The sequence below is a fragment of the Nyctereutes procyonoides genome, unplaced genomic scaffold, assembly GCF_905146905.1.
Source record: "Nyctereutes procyonoides isolate TBG_1078 unplaced genomic scaffold, NYPRO_anot_genome, whole genome shotgun sequence".
Taxonomy (NCBI): domain Eukaryota; kingdom Metazoa; phylum Chordata; class Mammalia; order Carnivora; family Canidae; genus Nyctereutes; species Nyctereutes procyonoides.
In genome coordinates, this window is record NW_026575047.1 from 8,239,721 (window position 1) to 8,259,124 (window position 19,404).

The window sequence follows — 19,404 nt, forward strand, 5'->3', positions numbered from 1 at the left end:
TCAAATCTTTAAACAAAAAGTTCTTTACCTTGAGCAGACTCCTCAACTTTTCTTTCTGTAAAATTGGGATACTAATTTTTTACTTGGTTATCAAGTTCTTGCACTGTGAGAGAAGTGAAACAGTGTCTTGCTCTTGAATCAATGTTAGACAATAACAACAATATTCTCTTTCAAAATATTGATACCGGTAAGATAGTGTTAATGATCTTTGGTCTCTATAGCTTGTATTTGGGTATAGCCTTTTTTTCTTTATTGTGTAAAATATACATACAATGTAAAATGTAACCATTTTAAGTATACAAGTCAGTATCCTTAGGTGCATGCATTCACAGTATTCTGGTTGTCATTTTGAATTATAGTCTTCCCTCACTAAATAAAAGTAAGCAGGGATCCCTGGGTGGCGCAGCGGTTTGGCGCCTGCCTTTGGCCCAGGGCGCGATCCTGGAGACCTGGGATCGAATCCCACATCGGGCTCCCGGTGCATGGAGCCTGCTTTTCCCTCTGCCTGTGTCTCTGCCTCTCTCTCTCTCTCTCTCTGTGACTATCATAAAATTAAAAAAGAAAAAAAAATAAAAGTAAGCAAAGTTATTGCACTTATCTGTGCACATAATATCGATATTTGAAATTTTAGTGTTTATAATACCCTGGGAAACTAGTAGTCAATAAATCAGTGCATTTGTTTATCTTTTTTTTTCTTTTTTGCGCCTAGTCAACATTATTTTCCCACATGTGATAGATGCAGCTAATGTTATAAAAAGGTCTATTACTGCTTTCTAGGAACTTCTAAAACACAATGGAAATAGGCAGTTGTCAGTGAATGCAGAGAGAAATATAGCTGCATGAATACTCATTTATTTAAATGCTTTGATGGGATGTATTGGTTAACCATGAATATAAATATAGATATTTTTTGGATTAGGGGTGTGTTGGTAAGTGAATTTCATATTATGATAGTTTCAAGGCAGAGGCATTCTTTCCTCTCTCCTGCCTTTAGAGAGGCTCTTTGAGATTAGCAGGAACTGTTTGTTTGAGGTGGCAATGACAAGATGCTTTTTGTGGGTTGGGGAATAAGTGGAAGTGAAATAATCAGAAGATGATAAATAGAAAAATGTTCCTGGAAAAGATGAAGGGACCTCAGCAACTGAGTTTATATCAGATGGTCTATTTAAAACATTTGGAAGGTATAGTGCGAGGCCTTTTTTTTTTTTTTTGGGTGGGTGGGGGCACTTTTTAGCTAATAATCGGGAAACTTCTTTCTTTTTTTAAGAGTCGAGGCTAATTAATAGGTACTTTTTTATACAAAGTCAGTGATGAAAGAGATTGCAAGCTCCAAGAGGCAGTCATCAGTCAGGAGTGGTTTAAAGTAAAGGCCTTTTATTTTCAGTTCAGTGCAACACTTAAGGGCATAATTAGGTACATCTGCAGTGGTTTCTCAGCCCTCTATTGGTAAAGGCTTGTTTTCTTTAACTGGTGAACTTTAATTGTACGACTAAATATTACAGATTCTAGAGTTCTTCCACTTGCATTTTTATAGCATCGATAAATATCATTGTGTATACTAGTTACAACTTTTTCTTATTTGTTCTGGTATTTAATATGCTTTTAATAAATGTTGGCATATTTTGAATACTATATACCAGACAATATAACAGATAATGGGTTGAAGCTAACTTCTCTCTATAAAGGTATACAGTGGCCTTTATTATTTATTTATTAGATTTTTTTGAGAAACATCCATTAACCCTACTATATGCTAGGTGTTGGTGGTATGTTAGACACTGGAAATATAAGGGGAATAAAACAGACTCTGCCCTAAAGAGGATATCAGAAGACATTATTTACTTTTGAGTTTGAATCATATCATTAGTTTATTGAAAAATGACACCAAAGAATTATCTCTGAGGATTTCAGAGAACATTTATTCTTAAAGTATTTGGATTTTGTATTAATGGAAGTATTAAATACAAACAATATTTATTTAAAGAATTTCTTTCAGGGATCCCTGGGTGGCGCAGCGGTTTGGCGCCTGTCTTTGGCCCGGGGCACAATCCTGGAGACCCGGGATCGAATCCCACATCGGGCTCCCGGTGCATGGAGCCTGCTTCTCCCTCTGCCTGTGTCTCTGCCTCTCTCTCTCTCTCTCTCTCTCTGTGACTATCATAAGTAAATAAAAAAAAAAAAAAAGAATTTCTTTCAGTGGTGGTAATTAAGAAAATCCTAATCATGAGACACATAAATAGTTGCCCGTATGGTAAGCCAAGTTCTTGGCAGTTTGTGATGTTGCACATGGTTAATGGGCTACAGTCATTGGTTTGTGATTAAGAGTTGGCTGGCTCCCCTTCTTAGTTCTTTTCTGCATGAAATTTGCTGACCTTAAGGGCATCATAGGAGGGAAACTAGCTCTAAAGACTGGATTTACTTTTTCAGCTGCAGTTACTTCTGAAACTCTTGTTTTCTTAGTTTCTAAACCATATTCTCTACATACATCAATTGAACGGGACGAGAAAATAAAGGATATGGCATAAATATTTAATATTTATTCCTCTTAAATATGGAAGGCTGAATGGAATGGAATCCCATTTAACACATTTTGTAACTATGTTGTCTGGTTGGGCCGAGCATTTTTTTTTTTTTTTTTTTTTGCCTGGACTTGTAGGTCTGAAATGTCAATTATATTTGTCCCCTTTCTTTGATTACATTCAGTTGTTACTTCCCTATGACCTTTTCTTTCTATCTTCATTGCCATGATTGTGGCTTCTATTCTTTTACTTCCTGCCTGGACTGTTGGAACAGACACTCATTGGTAACAAGTATGTAAACTAAAGCTGTGGTTTCTTCCCTAGATTAAAATAAAACTGACTATATGGGAAAACATTTTGACCTTGAAAGCACTACACAAAATAGAAGTTGTAATTTCTATTACATTTGTCGTTATGTTACAGTTCTACTTAAAAATCAATGGCTTCTTTTAGACACCTCTTTCAGAGATTCATTGTCCGTCACTGATAACTCCAGGCTGTCTTTGCAGATTCATATCCTGCTGCTCCTCCATCCATCAGTTGCCAGCCAGTGTTTTCTTTCTCTCTTTGGGGCAACTGTTGGCATAGTTGAGGACTAGGCGCTCTCTGTTCTGTGGAATTGGCCCCATGCATTCTAGTTGCTTAACGTTCTTGGTCTCCATACCCCTCCAACTGGCTGTCCATAGCAGCAGTGTAGAGAGGTGAGTGGGAGGGGGAAGGCAAAGCACTGAGTGGCACTTTCAGTTGAGAATCCGTCAGTTAGTCAAACTACTCTTTGTGGGTCCCAGAGCTCCTCTTACTGCCTGTTTGAGTTCTTGTTTTTTTCTTTTTTCTAATCCCATTTATTAAAATCCAATTTCCCTTTCTTAATGCCACCAAAAATGTAATTGCTTACATTTAAAGTCAGGCATCATTATTTATTAGGTGTAATAATGTATAATAATAATATACATATATATTAGTAATAATATATAGTAATCAATAAAATTTGCTTAGTCTTTTCCCCTATAAAGTCTCATCTTTATTGTGAGTGTAAAAGCCTTGAGAAAGATAATCTTAAATATTTTATTAAAGTTTCCCTTGATTATTATTGGATAATATGTTCTATATTTTGTTCAATAGATATTTAAACATTAATATTTGATGATGAGTAAATAGACTTTAGGTTCTAGGGGGCCATTGAATGATTTTAATTGAAGCAGTAATGTTAATAGATTTCTACTAAGTAGATTTAATATAGTGTCATAAAGGTAAAAAGTTCTGTCATTCCCTACATTTTAGTTTTTTCATCAGCCATGTAATTTCTTGAAAGGTTTCTGTCTTTCATACATTTATATTGAAAACCAATTAGGTTAGTGATTAAGTAAACAAATGTTTTTTGAGCACTTGCTGTGAGCCAGACACTGTTCTAGGCACTTAGGAAAGAGCAGTGATCAGAACAAAAGCCTATAATCTCGTGATTGTGTTACAGTGGGGGAGTTGGACAGTAAGCAAATACATAAATATATAATATAATGCACTGTGATACAGTCTCTGAAGAACAATACAGGAAGAGGGAATCAAAGCAAAGGCTGTTTTAGATAGGGAAATAAGATAGCCTTTGAGGAGAAACAAATTTGACTTTGAATGAAAACAGTTACCCAACTGGGTGGATTTGGGAGAAGAACTTTGCAGGCCAAGGAAACTATAAGCAGGAGCTTTCAGTGAGTAATATTTATTATTAAGTGTGCATTAATAATTTTTCTCCTTTATTTTCACTTTGAGAATAATTCCTTTATAATCTCGCCCTCACTGATCTTGTTTTTTCTCTTAGTTATTCAATTAAATGAGAATAATAGTGCTTACTTTCTAGGAAAGTCAAATGTATAATATGTAATTTATATGTAGTTGGATATAATAGACACACTGTAATTAGTAATTATTGTCATCATTATTTTGTTAGTATAATAACTATTAGCAGATTATGTTCCTGCCTCTGCATGTCTTCCTAGAGAACACTTGCTCACTTTTTTAATATTTTTTATTTATTTATTTTTATTTATTTATGACAATCACACAGATAGAGAGAGAGAGGCAGAGACACAGGCAGAGGGAGAAGCAGGCTCCATGCACCGGGAGCCCGACGTGGGATTCGATCCCGGGTCCCCAGGATCGCGCCCTGGGCCAAAGGCAGGCGCTAAACCGCTGCGCCACCCAGGGATCCCCACTTGCTCACTTTTAAGAATAAATGTAAATATCGCTTCTCCTTGAATTTTTTCTTGCTAGTCCTAGATAGTACTATTCCCTTAGTTTTGCAACTGTTATATATTTATTATACATCTGTCATTGCACTTGCCATATTTAACTTTATTTACTTGTTTTACTTTTTGTATATCTGGCTTCTAACCTAGAGTCTGGCATCTATATATTTGCTAGATAATTTATATTCAGAAATTCATTTATTTGGCTTCTAATATTTATGCATATTTAAATCATTCAATAAATATGTCAGTCACTGTGGTAATAAACTTGCTATCAAGGTTTGTTCAAGAGGAGTGTGACTTGAAGTGGAGATGTTATGAAAAAGGTAATGTAGGAAGTATAGATATATATTCTAGATTCTCAATATTGTTCATGGACTGTCTAGTGATCCCCTTCTGTGGGACACATTTATGCTTCCTGGTATTCTCAGCTCCTCAGGTCCTGACAGTATCTGTGGTAGCAATATTTTATTCTCCTCTGATGTTGGGACACCGAACCATTTACTTTCATTATATTGACATTGAAGCATGGATTGGAGTCCCGAAGACTTCATTTGAATCCTAGCTCTTCTGTTTCTGGGGATGTGATCTTGAGCAGGTTACTCATGAATCTCCTTTCCTCTCTGAAAAATGGAGAAACTATGTGTCTTACACTGGGTTGTAGGAATTAAGTTATGAACATAAAATAGCATTGGTTCTAGAATGTAATAGGTGTTTCTTATTAGGTAAAATCATTTAAATTTTTTAAGATCTTATTTTAGAGAGAAAGAATGGGGAGGGGTGGAGGGAGAGGGAGAATCTCAAGCAGACTCCACGTGGAGTGCAGACCCCAATTAACGGGCCCAGTCTCATGACTGTGGGATCATGACCTGAGCTGAAATCAAGATTCGGACACGACTGAGCCACACAGCCCGAGGTGAAATCATTTTAGTTCATTAAACTTTATTTCTGCAGAATCAGACCCAGCATTTGTTTGGCCTTGAGGAGAGGAAGACCAGTTGGAATTTAAGAGTGGTGTTGGTTGCTGACTTTGGTTAAGTTTTATTGTTTCGGCTGATTTCTTTTTCTTTAGTAGAAAGTGCTGTTCTTGATTCAGAGAAAAGAAAGGAATGCTCATTGTACAATGCTAAAAAGATTGTCACACTGTATTGCATTTAACAAAAAGTGAGGGCATGGAGCAGAGGAAATTTGTCTTGTCATGTGGCTGTCCAGCATCAAGCACTGGGTCTGGCACATTATTAGGAACTCCATATCATGTTTAACTGAACAAATAAATTCAGTTTAGATATCTGAAACATGTTTCTGGTTATGGAGTACATGATATGCGCTGGTGCATTTTGGGTGGGTAATGTAGGTATCAATGAGATGTTGGCAAAGGAGAACCATTTTGGTATTTTGGCAGTTGTCTTTGAAACCATTATACCAGATTCATTATATACACAGATCTTTTGTAATAGATTGTGTATTTGAAAATAAATTTAGGTCAGCTAATTTGAGTTAAAATGATGACTTGTGCTGAATTAACCTAGAAGAGAAACAATTGAGAAAGAAGTGAAAAAGACTTTAGAACAGGTAATGGGGTTCAGAATTCTCAACTATTCTAAGTTAGATTTGTAGTCTTTACATCACTGTACCAAAAGGAGATAAAATTTTATTTAAGGAAATGGATCCTCTTGCCGTAACTTCAACTCCTATCTTTCCTTTCCTTCTGCTCCAGTATGGCAAAACACCAAATCCTAGAGCAATGTTCATCATTTCCCTCCTCCATTCCTTGGAGGTAGGGAGTATTGCATGCTGCTAGGATTACAGTAGCACTTCCTGACAGCTGTGCCTCCTAGCCTTGCCTCCATTCTATTTTCCACTGTCACCAGAATGATCTTTCTATAGCGAATCTGATTGTGTTAGGCTTCTTGAAAATCTATGGGCTTCTCATAGTTTTCAGTATAAAAATTCAAATTCCTTAGTTTGGAAAACGACTCTTAGAGATCTGGCCCCTTCTTACCAATCTTTTACTTGATCTCTTTTCTTTTTTCCATATATTCTTTGTACTCCAGACATACTAACCAGTGGCATTTCTTTCCCTCATCTCCTCTAAAACCATGCAAGTAGTGTGTTCAGTTGTTCCTAACCTAATATAGTAGTCCACATGCTTCCCTTCTCACTAGACTGTGAGCTTTTTTTGAGTACAGGATACTCTTAATATCTCTTTTAATTCCTCATGCCTGTCATTAGTTTGCACAGTATAGAAGCCTAGAAGTTTATGATTGAGTTACTGTATGAAGTAACAATTTATCAGAGACATAAAATTGCCTAGCTAAGTCCTGAGTATTATGAGCATGAGAAATAGTACATGGTTTCTGCTTTTTTCATAAGTTCAGTTGTGTAGGCAAAATGACCCATGAAGCAGTTAGAGATTGATAAAGTACAACATCAAAAGAGGACTTAGGTTGAATGATTTGAGAATAAAATATAATCAGATTTCAAGTTCCTTGGCATTTCAGATCTTCTCTTTATTTTTCTCCTTAATATTTACCACTGCCAACATGCTCTACCTTTTACTTATTTATCTTATTATACTCACCTTCCCCACGATGCTGCTAGTGAGGAATTTTTATTTCTTTTTTCATTACGGTATTTCCAGTGCCTGACACATGTAGATGATCAATAGATGTTTGTTGAGTGGATGGACTAGTGTTTAGAGAAGGAACTAATCCCTAGAAGATAGTACAGGTATTGTACAGAAACTCTTCTGGAGAAGTTACATCCTGAAACAGACCTCCAAAGGTAGTGTTTTATTAAATAAATTAATTTTAAGTACAAAAATACCAATTTTATTTTTATATGAATTTCTTCAGATCATATGTTCCTCCTAATTTTCTTTTAAAGCTTTATAAAGTTTTTAGAGCCTTCATCATTCACTTCTTTTAGATTTTGACACAGTTAATAACAAAGCCTATTTAGGGATCCCTGGGTGGCGCAGCGGTTTGGCACCTGCCTTTGGCCCAGGGCGCAATCCTGGAGACCCAGGATCGAATCCCACGTCGGGCTCCCGGTGCATGGAGCCTGCTTCTCCCTCTGCCTATGTCTCTGCGCCTCTCTCTCTCTCTCTCTCTGTGACTATCATAAATAAATAAAAATTAAAAAAAAAACAAAGCCTATTTAATCAATGCTAACCCTTGTATAATCATTGCAATAACATTTTCACTTCATATATTTATTAGCAAAATGAAGTATGTAAAAAATAGGTCTGCTGGAGGCAGTAACATATTGTATTCAGGTCCTCTTTATTCCATGTATTATGGTAACGTGGGAGCTTATCTTTTTACTTCACATTCATTCAAAATAAGTACAAATGAATGTGAACTTGTAGGAATATCAGGGTTCTGGTTGTTTTGTGAAGTAGGGATCATAATAGACCATTGTGCCTGTAAGTTCTTAGGTTTTAGCAAACCTTGATTAGAGTTTTAAATACACACGCATACACACACACACACCACACACATAGACACACACATGTGCACGCAACATATAATTTAGGATTGTGTTTCCCCTTTTAAAGTTTCCTTTTCTCTTTGCTTCTCTTCTAAGACTAAAGAAATTAAAATTAGATTTTGAATTAAAACTATTAAAAATGTTAACTTCCCAAAATGAGTTACAACTGGAACATGCAGGTAATACAGATTTGCATTATTAAAAAAAGAAAAAACCCAAAAAACCATTAATTGGTTTCCAGTAGTGGCTTCTTGCAATTTTTTTTCCTAAGCACAGAATTAGATTATTTCTTAGGCCATTCTAACTGTAGTAGATCTTAGTACATATCTTGACTACTTTATTTTAGAGGTGTGGTAACTAAGACACAAGGACAAGTGATTTATACAAAATCAGGCAGTTAATTTATAACAGGGCCAGAATGATAAAGTAGATTTTTAACTATGTTGAGAAGACCAGGCTATGTCTATTTCTGGAATACATGTGGATCTGATGATGTTAAAAAGGGTATTTTAGTGACCTGGTAAAATAGTTAGAAGTCCTTGAACTTCAGTCCTCCAGTCGGTCAGATAGGGTGTAAGTGAAATTTTGGCAGAATTTTTTCATTTTAGTGTCAACAGTTAACTTTTATTAATTCAATTTTAAGGTTCGAAAAGCCTTAAATTGTCTCTAAGTTAGTTAGGTTTTAAAAGCCTGAATGTAGAAATTTATATATTTACCATACAAACAGGTTTAACCAATAAATATATATTAAAAAAATGAATATGATTTTTAAAAATTCAGTCTTTTTCTTCAGTTTTGCCTTGTTAAATTTATGTATTTTAAAAGGTATTCATATGGGTAGGCTCTGATTTTTAAATAGAAAAGTGAAAAAAAGTTTCTAAGTATCATGTGACTCTTCTGTATATCCCTTTCTCTGTATTCTCTGAGGTATTTTCCTAGGATTCACATTTTAATTAAACTGAATTCTTCAAAAATAGGGCTTTGTATTCTGTGGTTTTTAGTTTTTGTTTTTGTTTTCATTTTTGTTTTTTAGGAGGGGGTTCTATTTTTGGTGAGGGGGAATAAGTGGGAATCCCTGGGTGGCTTAGCGGTTTAGTGCCTGCCTTTGGCCCAGGGCGTGATCTTGGAGTCCCGGGATCAAGTCCCACATCGGGCTTCCTGTATGGAGCCTGCTTCTCCTTCTGCCTGTGTCTCTGCCTCTCTCTCTCTCTCTCTCTCTCTCTCTCTCTGTCTCTGTCTCTCATGAATAAATAAATAAAATCTTAAAAAAAAAAAAAGAAAGTGGTTCAAGATGTGAAGAATGCAGGCGGCTTGAAGTCAGTACTGGAGTTACTTGTGGTTGTAATTGCCTATTATTCATTGAATTAAGTTACGTATTTTTAGTGAGTTGTGTTCATATATTATACTTTCGGTGACTGCTAGACTTTTAAAAACCTTTTGATTTGACTTAGTCTGAAATTTAATTTGTTATTTTTCTTTTAAATTATATTCTCTTAACTATAGCCTACGTTTTGGTATAGTGAGTTAGTGATGGCCCCTTTTATTCTGTTTCAGATCCCTGCCTGTCACTGAGTCCACCATGCTTCACAGAAGAAGACAGATTCAGTCTGGAAGCTCTTCAGACAATACATAAACAGATGGATGACGACAAAGATGGTGGAATTGAAGTAGATGAAAGTGATGAAGTAGGTGGAAAGCTTTCCCTGTTAATTCTCTTAAATTTTCCCATTATTCATCTTGTGAGTACACTTCATCTTTAGTATCTTTAGTTTTTCTCTTTGCATTCTAATTTTACCCTTTGTATATACATGGTTTTCCTTTTTTCTTCATGCATATACAAGTCTTCCCACTTTTATAAGAATCCTCAGTCTCATGTTCTTGCATTTATCAAGCATACATCCTGTTCTATTGGTTATTATCTATCACTGCTTTACAAACCACCACAAAGCTTAGTGGCTTAGGATGACAACAGTCTTTTTTAAATTTTTATTTATTTTTTAATCATTTCTCCTGATCCTCTAGGTTAACTGGGCTCAGCTGGGTACATTTTCCATTCCTCTCTTTTATGGGCTGAGGTCACTGTGGAGGTTGTATTCTGCTGGGGCTGGAATGATGGCTTCCCAGCCTTTGCAGTCTCTCCCCATGTGACCTCTCATCATTCAGAATCTAGCTCAAGCTTCCTTACAGCATGGCAGCTGGCTTCCAAGGGATAGTGTTCCAGGAAAACAAGTTCTTGTGTGAAAGTGCTTGTCATGCTTCTGCTTGCCAGTGCCTGTTAATATCAAATTGGCTTAAAACAAGTTATTTGGCTAGCTCACAGACTGGGTGGGAGAAAATTATATAAGGGCATGAATGCCAGGAGATGTGATTTATTGGGGGTCATCTATGTAATCTGTACTTACTGTACAAATAAATCATATTTTATTTCTTAAGCATTATCATTTTCCCCTTCACATCTGTGTAGATCCCTCTTAGTTTCTCAGTAGAAGTCTTTTTCTTTATTTGGTTGGAGTCTTACTCTAGCCAAGACCCTTGTTGGTTTTTTAGGCCTCTTCAATCTCTTTCTTAAATTTGTCATGATTGAGATGCTTCTCTTTTAGTTTATATGATACTAAATTACATTTTTCTTCATCATCATTTAAAGTTACGTAACAGTGGCATTCTCTAATCACATTGTTAACTAATGGTAGCATTCTCTAAAGGTTAATTCTTGACCTCCTCTGTAATAGGTTTACCTTGGGAATGCTCATCCTTTTGTAGGCTGCAGTTGATTCTTGCATCACTAAGCCGGTGCAGATTCCTGACCTACATATATTGTTTTCTGCTTGACGTTTTTTGGGGGCTCGCTCTTTTGCTTTCAAGTTAGTTTGTCTAAAATAAAATCCCAGCTCCCCTCCTCAGTGAGAGAACAGTGAACAATCTCTCACTGTTCAGTAGCACTTCTAGACCTACTTCTCCCTAGTTTTAATTCTTTTCAGTCAGGTGTCATCAGACTTTTTTTGTAAAGGTCCAAGTTACAGGTTAAAATGTATCCCCCACAAAAAATCATATTTTGAAGTCTTAACTTCCAGTAACTTAGAATGTGATCTTATTTGGAAGCAGGGTAATTTCAGATGTAATTAGTTATGATAGGGCTATACTGGAGTAGTGTAGACCCTTAATCCAATAGGACTGGTATCTGTGTAAGAGAGGAGAGCACCACATGGTGACACAGACACTGGGGAAAAGATGAACCTATGACAGTGGAGGCAGAGATTGGAGTTATGGAGCCACAAGTCAGGAAATGGCAAGGATTACTGGTGACACCAGAAGCTAAGAGGAAAAAGCATGGAATAGATTTCTCTGTTTTTACAGAACTCAATTTTCTCAGTGGTCAGGTGGGTGGGACTGAAAATCCTAACCCTCTAATCATTTGGTCTTTCTGCTGACTAGCCCCATCCCAGGGTGATTGAGAGGCCCTGTTCTAAGTCCTCTTTTAGCATGAACTCAGGTGTGATCAAAAGGGGCAAAATACCCCCCTTACAGTCAGGAAGTTCCAAGGATTTGAAGAGCTCTGTGCCAGGAACCAAGGACAAAGACCAAATATCACAATATCATATCACAATTACAGAAACATTTAAATCTAAAAAAAAAAAAAAGAGCAAAAATTCACATTTTTTTAATTATTAAAAATACCTTCCAAGGAAAGATCTGTTAAACTTGTGTATAATATATAGACAGAGAAGGATTAAGTAAGCTTATGCAGGTATTTGACAGCCTATTTAAATGTATCTGATTGCATAATAGTTCCTCAAATTACAAGTTATTTTAATCTTTTTAACCTCATCATCAGATATTAAATGCTCAAATGTGTGAAGTGTTATCATTATTACTGTGCCAAAGTAAGCAAGCATGGCTATATAATTTATACTTCAGTGGAATACATCTTGAGTCTTTTAAATTTCAGTGGAATTCTAAACATTTTATAATAAAAGTTAGAATTAAAAACCTTATATGTTAAAATGTAAAGTTTATGTTAAAAGAACTTAGAACTCTGTGAGTATGATAGGTGAGCTTTAATGTTTAGAAATAGGACATGTTATTCTTCTCTCCGTATTTCTTCTAATATTAATTTTCAAAAGCAAATAAAGTATGTCTTTATATTTTATTAGTACCTTACAGCATCCTGTATGGTAGCTACTAGCTATATTTGGCTGTTGGGTGCTTAAAATTGAGATAAGTGTAAAATACATTTCAAATTTTGAATATGAGAAAAATTAAAATATTTAGACTTTAAAATATTGATTACCTGTTGGAAATGATAGTATTATGGACATACTGGATTACATAAAATATGATATAAAACTAAAGTCACGTTTCTTTTTATTTTTTAATGTGACTTCTAAAAAATGTAACATCCCATGTATAGATTAAATTGATTTGTATTGGAGGTACTGATTTAGACTGTGGCATGTTGTAGGCTTTAAGGGATGAGTTGTTAATTCTGTGGTTCTTGGACTATTTCAGTGCCTTCTGTTCAGCATAGCTACATCTTGATTGTGTTTCTTGTTGAAGTGTCTCTTCTTTAAAGAAGTAAATGGTAATATCATTATGGGCTTCTAGCAATCATCATTAGAAAACTTCATGAGTTTAATAGGAAACCTTAAAATTAAAAAAATTAAAGTACTTAATTTCTTGTGATTTTTGGCTTAAAATGTTACTTTTTTTTAAATTTAGAAAAATATTGAGCATTTGAAAATGTTACTTGAAAACTTAATTTTTTCCTCTTTAGTGCTTCTGCTTCTGCTTTTGTTTTTGTTTTTGGTCATATATATAAGAAAGCATTTACTCTTTTTTTTTAATTTTTATTTTTTTTTATATTTATTTATGATAGTCACATACAGAGAGAGAGAGAGAGAGAGAGAGAGAGAGGCAGAGACACAGGCAGAGGGAGAAGCAGGCTCCATGCACCGGGAGCCCGACGTGGGATTCGATCCCGGGTCTCCAGGATCGCGCCCTGGGCCAAAGGCAGGCGCCAAACCACTGTGCCACCCAGGGATCCCACATTTACTCTTCTAATTTATTCATGCACTTAATATTGAGTTTATATTTGAAGATCTGTTTTTGCTGGATACTCAAATACAAAACAGAGTCCCACATAAATCTTCAAGCCCTTAAGTGGACATTCTGTTGGATGCTTGTGAAAAGGCAGACAAACAAACAAAATAAGCAGGAAAGAGGGGGATGAGGACAGATCGATGATGGGTAGCTGTAATTTTGAATAGGATGCTCTCAGTAGGCCTCATTGGGAGGGTAACATTTAAAGTGTATATTGTATGCAGTACTTGGACAAGTAAGAGAGTAAATATTTGGCAATTTTTCAGAGCTATTCTCAAATTGAAAACAGAGGACATGAGTGTATTAGATAAGGAACAGGATGTTAAGCTTTTGCTCTTCAGGTCATTGTCTTCTGGCCCACTATCAAAAAAGATTAGATGTCAGTGTATGCTCAGTCTGTGACCTGTTTAGATTGAGTTTTTGATTACAGTCAAGTTCCTCTATTCTGCCAATATTGAAGATATTTTGGAAGGTGTAGGTACTTGATTAAGAAATACTTTAAATAAGAGAAATGAATGGTTTCATTGACCTGAACACAGTGTAAGAAGCAATGAGAATTTACATTGTTACTGTCTGCTTTGTGACTGAAAACTTTATTACAGTTTCTAGTGTGTATGAACTTCATTTGTTTTTACTTTTCCTCTTTTTAAAGAAAAATTTAAAAATCATTTTTTCCCTAATTTTTCTTCCTTTTAATCTATGCTTACCTTTTACTGATGTCATTTGGAATAAGTAGTTTTAATTTATGTTATCAGTTTGATATATATATATATATATATATATATACACATATATATAATTAATTTATTTAAAAACCAACTTATATTAAAAACCTGGTTGTACCTGGTATTTCAGTTTTTCTTACATTTAGCTAATCTGCCTGAAAAGCACTTCTGTCATCATTTGTCTATACACTTCTTAGAAGACTTCATAACAGCATAGATGGGTGTGTGTGAAACAAGGACAGTTGCTACAGTAGGCAAAAGTAGGGTTAGAAAAATCTACTCTTTAAAATAGTATCAATGGGTTTTGAATTATGTGGAATACTATTTCCAAAGGAATAAATGCATGTATTTTTTTTTTTTTTTACTGAACATTTTAAGTTAAGATTTTAACTTAGGTAGTATCGTTTGCCAAGTAACAAATTCCCTCCCTGCCCCAAACTTGGTGGCTTACAGCAGCGTATGTTTATCATCTCAGTTTCTTTGGGTCTGAAATCTAGGTGCAGCTCAATTGGGTCTTCTGGATCTTTTGTTGAAGCTGCTATTAAGATGTCAGCTGGTATTGTAATTTCCTCAAGACCTGATACGTGGTGGATCCACTTCAGCGCCTACTCATGTGGCTCTTGGCCCCACAGGTCTTCACTGGTTGTTGGTTGGAAGTAACAGTTAACCTGCCACATGGCTCTCTCCACAGGGCAGCTCGTAATATGGCAGTGGGCTTCCCTCAGAGTGGGAGGGAGCTCTCAGAGAGAGAGATCGCTAAAAATCAATCAAAGTATGTTCCCTGAACAAAGCAGCAACTTTTGGAAATGCAAATTCTCAGGACCCATCCCACACCTACTGAGTGAGAAATGTGGCAGTGGGGCCCAGAAATCTGTATCTTAACAAGTCTTCTGGTGATTCTGATGCCCACATTATCCTTTAATAAGTCTTAGAGTTGTTTTTGCACTATACTTTTCTTTTTTTAAAACTATTTTATTTATTTATTCATGAGAGACATGCAGAGAGAGAGGCAGAGACAGGCAGAGGGAGAAGCAGGCTCCCTGCAGGAAGCCTGATGTGGGACTTGATCCCAGGACCCCAGGATCACGACCTGAGCCAAAGGCAGAGGCTCAACCACTGAGCCACCCATGTGTCCCTGGACTATACCTTTATAGCAGTTTTTATAATTTCAGGCATAATATTTGTATTTGGCTATTGTAATGATCTTATAAAATATTTTGTTTCCTGCCCCTGTACTTTGTGATTTCACTTTGCCCAAGTTCTACCTTAAAATTTTCTTAATATGCTCTACTGGAAGTTGTAAACGTGTGACACAGTAATTATTATAGTAATATATTAATTGTTACTGGAAAGCAGGGTGTGCATCTATTTTGGTGGGAGGAGGATTCTTTGCTTTCATTAAAAAGTAAAATTATTCTGTAACCTAGACTGGTTAAGAATCCTTGTCTAAATTATTGAGACAGATCTTGAGAAAGTGTCTTTATTATTTTATAGTTGTACTTAGGATATTTCTTGAGTTCTAAGTTTGTTTCCTTGCTTCAGCACTTTAGTTGAATATCCAGGCTCTTTATGTCTTGTCTTGACAATTGTAGTGTCTCTTTACTGGGCTTCCTTCTCTGTGTCTTGCTTTTCCAGTTAATTTACCAACTGCTATTATTTTTCTGTTTATGATATTTGGTAAGAACGGATTCTCCCAGACTGACTCCTTCCTTCCTTCCTTCCTTCCTTCCTTCCTTCCTTCCTTCCTTCCTTCCTTCCTTCCATCCATCTATCTATCTATCTCTTTATATTTTTTATTAAAAATGTTTTTAAATTGGCTCCATGCCCAGCATTGGGCCAAATATGGGGCCTGAACTTGCAACCCTGAGATCAAGACCTGAGTCGGACGCCGGGATCCCTGGGTGGCGCAGCGGTTTAGTGCCTGCCTTTGGCCCAGGGCACAATCCTGGAGACCCAGGATCAAATCCCACATGGGGCTCCCGGTGCATGGAGCCTGCTTCTCCTTCTGCCTATGTCTCTGCCTCTCTCTCTCTCTCTCTCTGTGTGTGGCTATCATAAATAAATAAAAATTAAAAAAAAAAAAGAGTCGGACGCCTAACTGACTGGGCCACGCAGGCACCCCTCTCCTAGCCTGTTTCTATTCATGTATTTTCTTGTCCCTCAAAGCAACCACCATAGAAACCAGAAGACTTACTCCTACCCTACCATGTCTTGCCATTCAGATGGTCTTGCCTCTCCCGCTCTGACTCTGATGTATTAAATGGATATACCCTCTTCTTGATGTGTATTTAGTGGGATGTCATTTGAGAAACACCATGGGTATTATCTAGTTCAGTACATATGGATTAATGGGCTTTTGTACTGTAGTAAGTAGGTAGGTACTTAAAGTAAGTTTCTGTGGAAAGATGTGTTTCAAATGGCAAATACACATACTCTTAGATACTACCAGTTTATAAACTGAGAATGAATGATCTATAGCAAAAACTTTTGAAATCATCTTATGACCTTAAAACATTCAACCCAATACCTTTGGCCTCTTTTCTGGGAGGTTACTACAACCCCTGCTTCCACTAGTAAATCTTTTAGCCCCTCTTCTCCAAATGATTTCCACTTTATTTAGTCAGAATATCAGAATATCTGAAACGTTTTCACTAAAAAAAGTCCTTTCCCATTCCTGTTAACATTAGTTTTTCATTTTCCTTAAAAGGAGTTTCGTATTAAATACTGTTACACACTGGAAGGGGGAAGAGCAGCAGGGGTGTGAATCAGGATCTGTGTCTGTACTGCTTCAGTTCCAGCCTGACTGTACAGCCAGTCCTGCTCCTCTCCTCCCCTAGGCATTTTCGGATCACAGCATGGCATTGCATTTATGTAATATATTTTTTTGAGAGTTTAGCACACTTCGCATATTGTCTCATCTTCTAAAAAAATCTGAGTTTCAGTGTACAAAACCTATCTATTCCTCTTTCACAAATGAATTAAATAAAATTGTACCTTTACTGTAATATTAATTCTATCTGCCTTATAATTGTTGTTGTTTTGGATAAGGTGACATAATTCATCATTCAAACTGGCATACTTTTGAAAGTAAAAGAGTATTTCTTTTTATTACTCCTCCTACCTGCCAGTCTTTTTACAGGGTTATTAGCCCTGGAGGACTGAAACTATAAGGCTATTAAACTCAGTTGATAAAGAGAACCTTTTTAAGATGAAGGAATATTTTGCCTTGATCCTGAAAATGTTTCAAATAATTGATAGAAAATATTTGAGAGCCTTTCATTTTAATAATTACACCAGGATGACAGGCATAAATGAGGACTGTCCTAGGCAAATGGGGCCATATAATTAACTCAATCTATGTCTTACCACAGTCTACTTTCCACTGTAATGACCTTTGTCTATGTCTTGCTCACTTCACTAAGTGGCTATTAAATTGATCCAAGTTTTGTGCCAAGGATTGTGCTATTAGTAAAGCTTTGATCTATTTCAATTCGGTTTATCATGCTAAGTCTTTATGTGTGGGGCACCTTGTTTTCTAGTAACATGAAAGAGACTTTGGCATAATTCTATTTTTCCTAGAGTTAAGTGATTTTTTTTGTCTTTTTGTTCTCTAGAAATAATAGTTTAACAATATTTTTAAATTTTATTTTTATTTTATTTTAAAATAAAACTCATTGACCCTTTCCTTGATTTCTAGAATTTATTAATTTTTAAAATTTATTTATTTATTTAGCACAAGTGGGAGAAGGGGCAGAGAGAGAGGAAAAGAGAAAATCTCAAGCAGACTCCATGCTGAGTGTGGAGCTTGATCCCACTATCTTAAGGTCATGACCTGAACTGAAGTCAAGAGTTAGAGCTTAACTGAGTCACCCAGATGCCCCTGGTTTTTTGTTTTTGTTTTTGTTTTGTTTTCTCTTTTCATTTTTAGTAGAAGTTCTTGGCTTTCCCAGTTACTCATATCTGAAGAATTGTATCCAATAGTCTAAATTTTCCTACTTACCTATCCAGTGTTTGGCCTGTCAGAATTTCTCCCAGAAGTAAATGCTGCAGTCACTCACCACATGGTGTTCAGAAGACTATTTTGCTCCAGAAAGCTGTTCTTGTGCCCTTAAGGTGGTAAAAGTGCTATGCTACATCAGGGAGATGTAAGGTACAATGTTCTTATCCTCAGGATAACCCCACCATATGTTGATTGTAACATCATGTTCATAAAGCATTTATGGTGTCTCACATTATCTTCAGCAATGTTGTTTTGGGATAGGCAAGACAGGTGGTATTCCTGTTTTATACATGAGACGGCGGCTTTGATTATGTTCCTTAGGTCCCCCAGTGCAGCGGACTGGGCTATAGCCCATCAGTCTCAACTCCTGTTCACTCCTGAGCATGTTTAGGCACAATTCTAAGTTGTTTTTGAACTCATGTTCAGTTTTGAGTCCTGGACTCTAAAAGAATCTCTTTGGTTACATTCTTGAACTGTGTTTCTGTGACTGACCTCAATTTTAGTTGTAATCCTTTGGGCGTTGATGTCAGCTCTTTCATTAGGACTTCATACCTGCTTTTTTCCTGTATTCTGAATCATCTTCTGTTTTGAGTGTTATCTTAAGCATGGCTGGAGAACCTACCTTACTTAACTCACCCTAAAGACTACTTTGTACCCCATTTCCTTTAGGTTTCTATCCTGGCTTTGTTGGGTCTGGCCTGGCTTGACTTTGCTCATGGCATTGACATAGTACTGGTACTAACAAGTGTTGATAACTTTCTTTTTATTACTCCTCCTACCTGCCAGTCTTTTTACAGGGTTATTAGCCTTGGAGGACTGAAGGACTGAAGGACTTGGAGGCTATTAAACTCAGTTGATAAAGAGAACCTTTTTAAGATGAAGGAATATTTTGCCTTGATCCTGAAAATGTTTCAAATAATTGATAGAAAATATTTGAGAGCCTTTCACTTTAATTGCTAATCCTTGCCAACTGACCTTTATTTTTATATCTCCTAAGTTCCTAAAATTTCTTTGAAGTCTTAATTAGGGAAGTATAGGAATTTTTATGGAATTTAAAAACTATTTTAAAAATTAACTAGATGCTTTGTTTTGTTTTCATTTTTCTTTTATTTTCTTTTACTTGGTTCCTTCAAGGGCTTGGGAAATATGCCTAGGTTCCTAAGGGCGTTGTTGAGCATTCATTTAAAAACAAAACACACCTAAAAAACAACAAAAAAAAACACCTAATGTTTTAAAGTTCCTATTTATATATAGAGCACTGTACTGAATATGGAGCAGAATGAAAAAACAAGCATAGACTTCCATGAACTTACCATCTACTAGGGCATATG

At 36.0% G+C, this 19,404-nt stretch overlaps 1 protein-coding gene across 2 annotated transcripts in view; it reads left to right on the top strand.

The window, feature by feature from the left end:
- Positions 1-19,404, top strand: part of STIM2 (stromal interaction molecule 2) — a 140,522-nt gene that overhangs the window by 51,448 nt on the left and 69,670 nt on the right. For both annotated transcript variants that reach the window (XM_055326599.1, XM_055326600.1), the window contains exon 2: positions 9,806-9,936. In XM_055326599.1, coding sequence (XP_055182574.1) covers positions 9,806-9,936 — 131 coding nt within the window. The remainder of the gene's footprint in view (positions 1-9,805; positions 9,937-19,404) is intronic.